The 12,107-nt window shown below is 44.0% G+C and overlaps 1 protein-coding gene across 1 annotated transcript in view; it reads right to left on the minus strand.

Moving 5' to 3' along the window:
* Positions 1–6,152: 6,152 nt before the first annotated feature.
* The window catches only part of ARID5B (AT-rich interaction domain 5B), a gene marked incomplete at both ends in the record, with an annotated part of 187,994 nt that continues 182,039 nt past the window's right edge, over positions 6,153–12,107 (minus strand). Inside the window, 2 exon segments of the mRNA XM_079696564.1 lie at positions 6,153–8,306; positions 11,867–12,065. Of these exon segments, the coding sequence (XP_079552690.1) occupies positions 6,153–8,306; positions 11,867–12,065 (2,353 nt within the window).

The following is a 12,107-nucleotide window of genomic DNA, read 5'->3' on the forward strand; positions in this document are numbered from 1 at the left end:
GTTCTTGTATGGATGCCTCAGGGAGCAGATCACCTTGTCCTTACTAGGTTGGCTGAATGCCTGTGGTTAGAGCTATAGCATGGTTAAAATAGTTTGTTCTTTTAAGCAGGTTAAATAAATGCTTTGCAATGTTGTTTATCCCAGGAGGTAGCCTGGAGATTCCAAAATTCAGGAATTCTCTATTAGTGGACCCAAATCAGTGTCATTTACTCTACTGTCTAGGTCAACCCTGAAGGTTATGCTTTTTCTTTTACATTATTCCTGGCCAGAGGTCACCCCACCCCCTACCCCACGCCCACCTCCTCCACTTACCTACTTGTTGATGTAAATGATCACCCATTTCCTGGTCACTATCAGCCCTCAAACATTTGTCAACTTTGGCCACTTTCCTAGAATAAATCATTGGGCAGTTTTATTGCTTTTGCACCATGAGTGACATCTTTAGCAAAAGCACCCTCCTTCCCAAAAGTATTAGCCAGCCAGGCCTGGTAAAAATAGATAACTTATCATGATGCTTCCTATTGTGTATGATTCAAGTATCAGATCTATAAATGCTGAATGTGTCGTAGATGGAAGAACATTCTTTTGATGTACTCATAACAATTCACATGATATGGTGAAATACACATGAATCAGAATTAGGGCGAGGAGACCACGGGGCTAGGCGTTCTTTCTGTGTTTGGCGTGTTTGGATTAACAAAGGGATGAGAGCGGGGGAAGAGGGTGAGAGTTCTAACATGTTGCTGTAACTCCTGCTGGCCTGAGAGGGGTGGGCAGGTCCTTCAGGCAGTCAACCATGATAAGAAAAAGGGTCTTAGGTCTTTTATCAAAACGTATTGATATTTGTGGTTTTCTTCCCCCAGAGTTGTGGTGACATGCTGGTTAGCAGTTTACTCTCACCTGTCTATTCAAAGTCCACCCTGACCAGATGGTGTGGGCTGTAAACTAAGACACTCAGCAGACTGTCCACCCTCTCCCCTGCCCCAGTCTCTGGGACCCATTAAGAAGGGAGCACACAGCGTGCTACTTTGTGAATGCCTCACTTCAACTAATAGTAAGCTGAGCAAAACCAGGAGGAAGCTTGGAGGCAGTGGACTAAGGGGATGAAAGACCAGAAATCTTTGTCCATGATCACCAGACATCAGAATGTGCTGTTTTCCTAGCTTTTCAATCCTGAATATACATCAGTTGTTCCATTTAACCCATCACTAAGTCTGTTCGTCCTTCCTTCCAAGTACCTCTGAAATGTATCCACTCCTCCATTCCACCACCCCAATTGAAATGACCACCATCTTTGCATTACATTGCTCTCAATATGCCTTCACACAGCAGCCAGGGGGTGACATTGAAAAAGACAAATCTGAACATATCACCTCCCCACTTAAACCTCTTCTTGCTTAGGATAAAGACCAAATGCTCAACCTGGTCTCTTAGGACCTATCTGGCTGACCCCTGCTATACTCTGAACCTCAACTCAGCCTCATTCCCTGGACCTTATTAATTATGCTTCTGTCACATAGGCTTTATTCAATTCCTATAATAAGTTAAACTTGTTCCTGACTCCAGGCCTTTGCACATGTGTTAGCTTGTGCTTGGATAAGTCTTCTCCCAGTTCCTTCTCACCTGGTCCACTCATACTCATCCTTCACGTTATGGGTTTAGTCACCACCTCCTCTTCATGTATCACTTTTCATCACATTCCTCTCCCCTGGAACTAGGTCAGGTTGAAGTTTTGTATTTATGTGGGTGACTATTTGATTAACTCTCTTTCCCATAAGATTTATAAACTCCAGAGACAGTATTTTTTATCTTTTACTCACCATTGTAATTCCAGCTCCTAACACTATGCCTGGCAGTTGAGACATGAAAAAATCTTTGTTGCCCAAATAAGCAAATAAGTAAACGGTGACTTCTGTTACCTGCCAGGAGAGGAGCTTGGTATACAAAGGAAGTTGTAGACTTAAGAGCCCTGGGTTCAAATCCTAACTCTGCCAACTTGTTAGCCAGGTGCTCTTGGGCAAGTTGATTTACCTAAGCTTCAGTCTTCTCATCAGTAAAATGGGCATAACCATATTTACATGGGGCTGTGAAGAGTAAAGATACTGTATGCCAATTGGGCACCCAGTAGGTTCTCAACAAACATACACATCATCATCATCATTGTTATTGTTATTATCCTATTTGGGGACAATGGGGTAGAAAGTACTCTGGTGAGGTCACAGGGCTCCTCAGGAGGAAGTGACAGATTACACCCAAAAGGAAACAGATAGTAACGTTTTTTATTAAATATTACAGTGGATCAAAAAGTACAAAATATCTCTTGCCTGCTATGTGATTGGGAAACTATTGGCACGTAATACAGTATCAAAAGCAGTAATAAGTACAATTTGGAAAACATACAAAATTGAGTGTTTATAGTTGGCTCAGCATTCTTCTGGTAGTGTTTAAACTAATGCAAAGGTTACTCAATAACCTCTCCATCGGGAAACTATATAGTATCACTGGGCCATGTTGCTATATACAAATAATCACCTTACAGAGCATAGAGGTTACATAGCTGGAGTCACCAAAAGTATACAATATTTACAACACAGGAAGGTTTAAAAAAGTATAAACAGCCAAGAGATTACGCTGCTATTCTTCAGACATATTTCAACCATGAGGAGACAAGCAGAATATCAAATACATCAACAGCCAACACTGGAATTTAAGTGCTCAAGATATTCATTGCAATGGTGTGGGTCTCACCAGGGCAGACTTGTTCCCATTTTTCTTTAAAATTGGGACAAGTGTAAAACTAGACCAGATGGGACTTGGCTGACCACGACCAAATGTGACTTGTGGGACAACAAGTGAAGAGAAATAAATGGTTCTCTTTGAAGGCACACTACATAAAATATTTTTGTGGGATCACCTCGAAATTTCCATCAGACACACCAACACAGTGAAATACAGTACTTGAGAATTCATGCACCAGGTCAGAAAGTTGTAAAGTCAATGCTGAGTTTTAACAAACCCTTCTGTATATGCCCTGATAAACAAGTGAACTTAAGAGCTTCTAGCTAGTAAATAAATAAGTCAGTCCTGTGGCAAAGATTACAAGTTCCAATCACTTACTAGAATACTTAATTCTGAAACTTGGTTGGGCTGGGTTTTGTGGGGTTTTTTTTCTTTAATGTTGAGTTGCCAAAAGTTAAGCCAGAAGTTTTTCAGAAATATTATTTAGAATCTCCAAATCTCCAGTAAATCACGGACTTAGTGCATTTTGAATTGCAACATTTCTTGGAAGCCACACTTCGTAAATAGATTTATGACTCCACTGCCAATTAGATTCCACAGTTTCCTTTACAGAACTACCAATAACAATGGTTTGATTGCACAAAGAAAGGCTTGTGCAATTCCATTCAATAATAAGGCCCCTTGAACTCAAACAATGCAAACAAAGCCCTATTTAAGACTTTTTAAAATGTAGTTCTCAGCCAATGAAGAATTCAATGGTCTTTTTGAAGGATTTCCAAGATCTCTGTTCGGAGTTTTAAAACAACACACTGCTTCTGTTGGGAATGTATACCCCCATTTCTCTTTATTTGTCCTGCTGTTTTGCCAAGGGTATGAGCTTCCTCAGACAGAAACAGTGAATCTCCTCTCGGAAGAGATGAGAAAAACAAAAGCTGGACTATGTTAACATTGTTTGAAAATGGTGTGATCGAATTCCAACATGATGAAACCAGACTGAAATCATTGCAGTGGGGAAAACAAATGCCCCATATTCAAAATGGATAGGTGAGCTCCACCAGGGACAGATGCCCCCATTTTCTTTGAGAAACGAGCTCAGAGAAACCATGTAGGATCTAGCCCATGTCAGCTGCAGAAACACTGGAGTTTCCTTCTTCTCCCACGTCCTCTGATTCTGTGACTATTCAGTCTAGTGCAGCTTTCTTATATGTGTCCTGGCCAGCATTCTGCCAGCTGGAATTGAGATTTTTTTCCGCCCTCTATCTTGTGCAATAGCAGGATAATCTGCATTCACACATTTATAATCTAAATTCTACTAGTCTATCTATGGTTCTATTAAATATATATATATATATATATATATATATATTATTCCACAGGAAGGTAAATAATTAATTGAAGCAAATGGAACTCTTAACACTAGATCTCTACATTCTTTTGTTTCCACCTTTGGATATTAAGTATGTTACACTGAATATTTGGCTTCGTATCATAGAGACATTTCAATACAAATGCACGGCATGCATGGCTTGGTTTAAGAGCCACGGTTTCATTGTTCACCAGTTTTGATTATTTTGCAGTCAAGTTACCTATTTAGAAGTTGAAAATTGTCATCAATTTTCATATAATTAAATATCTCACAGGTAAAAGACTTGGTTACCTATGGTTCTAATGTCTACCGGTAGTGGTGGGGCAGGGGAGGGTTGACTGGGGAGTTCATCAAAGCAGTCTTATCAGCAGGGATGGGACCTGGAAGGAAAATCCACTCTCTGTGTCGATCGACTTTTAACACACTTAGAAAATGCATCCACCTTGACGTTACAGCTCGGCAGCAAACAGAATAAAGTGCCAAGCATGACAGTATACATTCTCTACATCTTTTGGCTGCTTGAACAGCTTGACCATTTCTTTGCAACAATAAAAGAAATTGTTAGGTGGACTGTATTGCCAGGTGGTTAAAAACATGACACAAATCACCCTATGTGTGTGCATACACACAGAAGTCATGCCCCATAAACCCAAAGAAGATGGCTTTCTTTTGAACTGGGTAATCAGTTTGCCGTTACCCCCAAAGATGTGGCCTGTGAGGTTCTTCCTGGGAATAGCGAGAAACCAACTTGATGAAGGCAATGTGACTACCTATTACTCGAAAAACCATGGCCCTGGGCAGGTATCTGGTGCCTGGGCCTCCCGCTGTTCATTTTCTTCTGGATAGTCAAGCTCTATCTTCTTCCCAACCCCCCTTCCCAGACTGTTTAAAGGGATCAGTGCCAACACGAATGTAAATCATTTTGGCTTCTAATTTCTGAAATTCCTAAAATATGTGTGCAGCCCACAAATATGTCCTCTAGACTCCGTTGTTATTCAGCAGCTTGCTGCCTGTGAGGTTTTTGTTTTTATGATTCCTCTGGTATGCAGGACAGTTTCACAGCCTAGATAAGGTAAGTACAATGCTCGATATTTTCACATAACCCAATACTTCAAAGCAAAGCATTTGGCCGGGTAAGCAGTGTATAAGCTCTTTCAACTATGCCATTTATGAGGAACAAAATCCTTAAGTTGCAGATTTGCAAAGGAACGTTCTTTGCACTATTGTGTGCTCAACTGTTTCTTTGATCATTTGTTCCACTAGAATCAGTTGCTTCAATTTGTAAACAATAACATTACCACCCAAAGCTGCTCAAAATGATAAGATGTGGAAAAATTACAAACACACATCAACAACTAAGGACAGTCAGCCTTTAAAACAAAACAAAACAAAAACAAGACCTGCAAACAAAAGCGATACTGTTTAATTAAAAAAAAAAAAGGGACAAGAAGGAACTGGGAGAAAATAGGACTACCTGTATATAAATTAGGTGAGCAAACAGTGATACGGGTAGTTTTAAGAAGCAAATATATACAGTCAGTTTAACAGTGTTTACTTCTCTGGATTGTTTAATAGTGTCAAAATGAAAGATCTATTGAAGTTTCACTATACATTGCATTGATTGAACCTTGGAGAGTTTTATGAAGAGAGGGGCATCCCTTGGCATATTTGCCAGTCCTCCTTGCCCCTTCCTCTGAAATATCTGCCCTTTTTTGCCCAGATTGTTTCCTGACCATCAGAACTCAGACGGGGTCCTCTAAGTTCTTCCTGGATACACATGAATCCCTTCACAAGATCCCCGTGCAAAGTGAACGATCTGAGGTGCGAGGGCATCTGTGTTGGCAGGGGCTCAAGACTGACCAGCCAGGGCTAGAGTCATCCCGGAAATATCAGGTATGTTCACCTCCCCTCTAGGCCCCTTTTGGCCGGGACTGATCTCACCGCAGATTAGAAGAATACTGACTTCTAATTCTACAAGCTGTCACCCCGAGGCTAAGGAGTGAAGCTCTGTTATCCACACCATTTGGGATGCTGGGCAGAGCCAGGCTTACAGTTTTGTACTGGGGTGTACGGACGACAGCTGAGACGATGGGAAGGCGGCTTGAGGATTTAGAGCAGCTAAAGGGTAAATGCTGTTGTGCAAAAGGTCCCCATACGAACTTCCTACAGGTGTGGCTGCAGCCAAGTGTCTATATAGCTGCTGAGAATTTGTTGGCGACGTAAAAATTCCTCTTTGCATCACAAGTGAGTGGAAAGCCAGGGGCTGCATGAGTGGAGAAAGCACAGTCTGGTTTTTCAAGTACTGCAGAGAATGAGAATACCCAGCCGGGAGCCTGGAGTTGAGGCCCGAGTTACACAGGCTCCCAGAATACAAACCTGGGAAGATAGGGGAGGAGAGGGGCAGCTTGTGGCTTTCCGAGGCGCCCCCGGCATGCCCACCGTGCGCGGCCTTGCTGCCTTCGCTCTCCTGCTCTGAGGCCTTCTCCTTTCCAGAGACCTCCTTGGAGGGGTCCAGAGGAGACACGGCCCGGGCCTTTTTCCCGGCGATCACAAGGTCCAAATCCTCCAGGCTACGCTTTATGGGACGCGCTGCACCAATGTTCTGAGGGCTCATTTTCCGGTGCAGGATGGGGTGGACCATGCCTTCCATCTTCCTGAAATTCTCCAGTCTCACAGGGTGAGGTTTTCCCGATCTGGAAAGCGATTCAGGGTATTTTTTAGGGGCCGACATGGTCATGGGCGATACCCGACAGGCCTTGGGATGACAGTCTCTACTCTGGCTGTTTATGACCTGGAACTGGGAGGCGCCCTTGCTCTCCTGAGGCCCGGGCGCCGAGTGAGCCAGGCCCAGGGCCTTGCCGGTGGGTTTGTGAGGGTTCTTGGGAAGGCTCAGGTCCGTTGGCTGATCGTCTGTGAGGGCTTCCGCCGCAGCCGACTTTTTGTCTTGCAGATGTAGAGACGCCAGATAATTTACGTGGAGCTTCTCTTGGTGTTTGTGGGAAGGAAAAGAACTGTTTTCCGATTCCCTGTACATGTCCCTGCAAGGGTACTTGGATGTCTGTTCATTATGCAGATGGTGTTCAGTGTGTCTGTAGAGGCTGTGGAGGTGAGGGGATGAGTAGAAGTCGGCCAGGCAGCCAGGCACGTGAGAGTGGGGAAGAGCCCTCCTCTCTAGCAGCTTCTCCTTGCCGTCCTGAGTGTCTTGCTTTAGGACATAGGAGTCGGCAAGGGGGCCAAGGTGATGCTTGGAGAAGCTGCAGCGGTGGGGCTCCGATCGACTCAGTTTGTCGTGCTTAAAAATGTCATTGATGCTCTTTCTCTCCTCTGAGGGCTTGCTTCTGAAACTCTGGACGTGCTGAATCACTGACGGCCGGCTGACTGCCATGTGGTCAGTGCTCTGGCCGTGATGGGCCTGGGACAAACCCGAACACCGGTCATCCCTCACAATCAGTTTCTTTTTGCTGATCAAAGGGGGTGGGGAGCCATAGGGGTAGCTGCTGGAGAGGCCGGCCCCGCTCACTTGGGACAAAAGTTTTTTCTTGGCCAGCGGGGACATGATGCCTGGGTTGCCCCTTGAGTAGAGCAGGGGGGTGTAATTAAGTCCATGGTTCTCATTCATGGGCCCAGTCAAGTCTTTGTCTTTGAACATGTCAAATGACTGGACCACAAGGACCTTCGGGGTCTGCTTGAGTGCACTGTGGATGTCGTCACTGCCCAGCTGGTCCACCTTCACGGTGCAGTTGGCGATATAATCCGCCATTGCGGGGAGTTTGTCATCCTCCATTTCACTCTGGTTTGCCAGTGGTGGCTGCGTGGTGGGGAAGCCGGGGAAGGATGCTTCTTGGAGTTCATTTTCAGGGCTCTCTGTGAAACAGCAGGGCTTGGGTTCTTGTTTTGAGTCCAGGAGAGCCCTGGGAGAGGTGCGCGACTGTTTGCCAGCCCCGGGGATTGGGGCTGGATCCCTTTCGGGGGCCAGAGGGGCACTCGCGAGTGGTGGGGCAGGCCCCTCCTCTCCTGCCTCCTCGTTGCTGGCACCTTGATCTGTGTCGTTGTCCTTTTCTGGGTCTGCTCGGGACACCAGGGGCCTTGCTGCAAAATCCTGGTACCCTTCCACTTTTTTCTTTGTGTCTGCTACTGGGAGAGGCTCAGTGATGCTTTTCTGGTGTAAAGTCTCTTGTTCCTTCTCTTGCTCTGACGAAACCTGATAAAATATTGCAAAAGATGGTCAGAAGGAAGCCAAATGCGTTGACACTTTATGCTATGAAATAAAATATTACACACAGCCGTTTTTTGAAAACAGCCTTTTCAGTCAGCTCATGGAGTTTCTGTAAAGCTTTATTACTCCCCAATCATGGCTCTAAACAAAGAAATATAAATTACAGAAATATCAGGGGAAATATGCATATTCACTCCAGTCCCTTATGACATACCTATCAAAATAGCAAAGTATTATGTACTGCCGGTATACAACCATATCACTCCTTGATGCTAATATATAGTTTAATTCTGAGGTTGTTTTCGTGTCAAATCCATCAATTATCCAAATGGTTTTTTTTTTTTTTGCGGTATGCGGGCCTCTCACTGCTGTGGCCTCTCCCGTTGCGGAGCACAGGCTCCGGACGCGCAGGCTCAGCGGCCATGGCTCACGGGCCCAGCCGCTCCGCGGCATGTGGGATCCTCTCGGACCGGGGCACGAACCCGTGTCCCCTGCATCGGCAGGCGGACTCTCAACCACTGCGCCACCAGGGAAGCCCCAAATGGGTTTTAAATTACATGTTGCGGTTTATGACACTTTGGAGAAAGATGTTTTTAGAATCTCTCTTTCAAAAATCCAACCCCGTGTCAACAACAAACTTACTAAAACCCCTTGTTTTTTCTTCGGGAGAGCAAATCCCGTCCTAACATGTTCAATATGATGCGTTAAATTATCAATGCTTAAGTGTTAATAATTTCTACCCAGTGCCATATGACATGCAGATAAAGCTAAAGTATTGAAAAATTATGCAGATGCAATGTCAGCCTGTCTACCTGAGGGACAGAGGGACTCCAAGTCCTTCTAGGCTGTAGCAAACGACATTTCCATTAAAGCTGAAAATGAAATTGTCAAAATTCAAGCAGTGAATGCCACAACACATACAGCTTTTCTGTCCACTGAAATAAGTTGTAGTCAATGAGATGGATGGTCTTTATGTGTCCCTACTGACAGAAGCTGTGGGCACAATTTGACTCATTCATGGCATTACGTAGCTGTGCAGATTTTGGCCTTAGAAGGTCATCTTAACTTTCCATCTGTGACCCGGGGGACTGGCAAGTTCTTTCAAAACTTCTGTCCTTCTGCCCTGATGTGTCTTGGTGGAGAACAGTCACAAAATGGGGATATTGAGATGGTCTTCCCCACCTCCCCCCACCTCATCCCTTGAATATTCTTCTTCTTTGTTAAGGAAAGAAGTGTCTACCACGTTAGCATCTTTGGGCAAGACTGAGGATGCTGGTGTAGGGATGCATAGGAACAAAAATTTTAAGGAACCATACCCATTTCATAGATATTTCTCCTTAAATCCACTTCAAGATATCCCTCTTTGTTAGGGATGCTTATCATCAGTCTTTTCCTTTCTTTGTTTTTGTACTAATAGCTGCCTTTTCCAGTACAAAGATCATTACTTGTTCTACATTAACAGTTGTCATTGGTCTCGTGAGCTTATACATTACATGAAAATATAGAAAAATGACTACGGCTAGGGAAAAAGGCATATTGCATTTAAGTGTTAGTTTCTGATGGGGCTGTGGGGGAGTCTCAGCCCCACTGATGTCTCTATGACCTAGGCCTTCAGGTACATGGAGTTCTAGGTTTTTGGTTGTAAACAGGTTTAGGAGGTCATTGAAAGCTAGGCAGGAAAAAAAAAAAAAGTAAAGCACCCTTTTTGTAGGATGGCATTTTACGATTTGCCTTAGTATATTAAATGGTACCTTCCCCCCACACAGCTTATATAATCTGATTACTTGAAGATAGATAGTGGGTTTGACTAGAAGGGCTTTTAAAGCCCTCCTATCTCCAAATTAAAAACAATGACAATAATAACAACAACAATAAAATTCAAACACACAGTCAGTGAGGAGAGATATACTTGCTATGTATAGAAATATATATAGCAAGTATTTCTATATATATATAGAGAGAGAAATATACTTGTTATATATATATATAACATGGGTCTGTGTAGGAGGCGGGGAGTGATTCTGATCTTTGGGACAACCTTGGAGAGAGGGTGTGGGATTCCAGGTAGTTCAGATAACCTGATCATAATGACCTCGGTCCCTTAGATACTTGCAGTCCCTGAAGGGAACCTGTGGGGGCCTATAGGAAACAGGGAGCCTTAAGGCTTTCAGGATTTCTGTGGACTGCAGGGCACTGGGCTCTACTGACAGCGGTCGCCTCCCAAGCTGACAGGCTCAGGGCAATGGCTTGAGGATTCCTACCCCAACTCACAAAGCAGCCCTTTCAATTCTCACGCCCAGAGTGGAGCCATTCAAAGGCCAGCTGGCCTCTTGGTCCTCAGTTTGTCCCCTGGTGCTTTGGCAATGCTGTACATATGGTATCTAATAGAACTCACTGATCCCAAGCCCTATAATAAATCACCAGACCAACAGGATAAAGGGAGAATGGAATGTAAGCCTTAACTTGGAATTTCCTTGCTTTTGGCCATTTATGTTGCAAGCTTGCAGATGTTTAGAAATCTCTGCATCATCCCCCCTTTTAATTATTAGAGCTTAAAATAATTATGAAACAAAAATTAAAGCAAATTTCTCTTCTTGGTATTAATATTATCTTCTTACACAGGAGTCAGTTGGGTAAGTTAATTTCTAGTTAGGAGGCTGGTGTGTGTGTTTTAAGCTGGTGTTTAATTAGAGAGTCTCTTATGTGTTCATCATAAACCTGATTTTAGGGGGTGTTTAATATCAGCACCAAAGTTCCTTCTGGGGTTGAATCCTAGAACATGCTGTCTTCAAATGTGGCTGCTAGGTTTCTTTTGTTTTGTTTTGTTTTGTTTTTTTTAATGGGCGGCAGAATTTTTTTATTATTCATCTTGAAACAGAGCCCAGCTCATCCCCCAAGACTTGTCTGGACGATGACAGTAACGGCTTCTACCAGAGAGCTGTTGGGGGCTGTGGGTAGGTGGGGCCTGTTTTAAAAGGTTCAGAAACTACCTGTTAACAAGACAGATAATCATGGTTTCAGAGGAACCATTTCAAAATTCCCCTATAAATAATATGTACTTAAGATGTTTCTAAATTGGTCTTAACCCAAGTCTGGTGCACAGAGGTCAATTAATGGAGGCAAACAAGTCTCTGAAGTTTTTAGGACAGTCCTGCAGAGACACAGCAGATCCCACAATGCGTGTTTTAAAGTCACACCAGCTCCTCAGACAGGCTGGCTGTGAAATGGCAAAGAAGCCACATCTTTCACATGGGAGTCCCTTGGCTTTAAGAGCTGAAGCTCTGGCTCCTTCTCTCTCAAAGTCGGGTCTACTCAGTTTTCTACAGAGTGTTTGCTTCCTTCTAGATCCTATTCTAGGCCTATCCCATTCAATCCATGTGCTGCCCCGAAAGGCCCACTACTCAGGGAATGGTGAAGTTTAGATGATTAAGTTTCTCAGCCTGGTGTCATCTCTGGCAGGGATGCAGCTATGGATGCAGGGCTCCAGAAGACCCCGAGGCAGGACCAACCTCACAGAGGTATTTCTGTGGAGTAGCCCGACTCACCTCTGATGCATCCTGGGGCTTCGGGGCATTCTCTTTTTCTTTCTTGCTCTTAGAGATTTCGTGTTTGATGCGTTTGGCTCCTGATACTTTTGTTTTATTCTCGTTTTCCTGTGAATTGTTCTCCTGTTTTCGAGGTTTGATTGGAGGCAGGGGCTTATCTTCCTCTCCTTTAATAAACCTTTCATACGGCAGGATTAATCTACAAGGGTATCAGAAGAGAGGATCGGTCAGGGCAGGCAAT

The sequence above is a fragment of the Hyperoodon ampullatus genome, assembly GCF_949752795.1.
Source record: "Hyperoodon ampullatus genome assembly, chromosome: 1".
Taxonomy (NCBI): Eukaryota; Metazoa; Chordata; class Mammalia; order Artiodactyla; family Ziphiidae; genus Hyperoodon; species Hyperoodon ampullatus.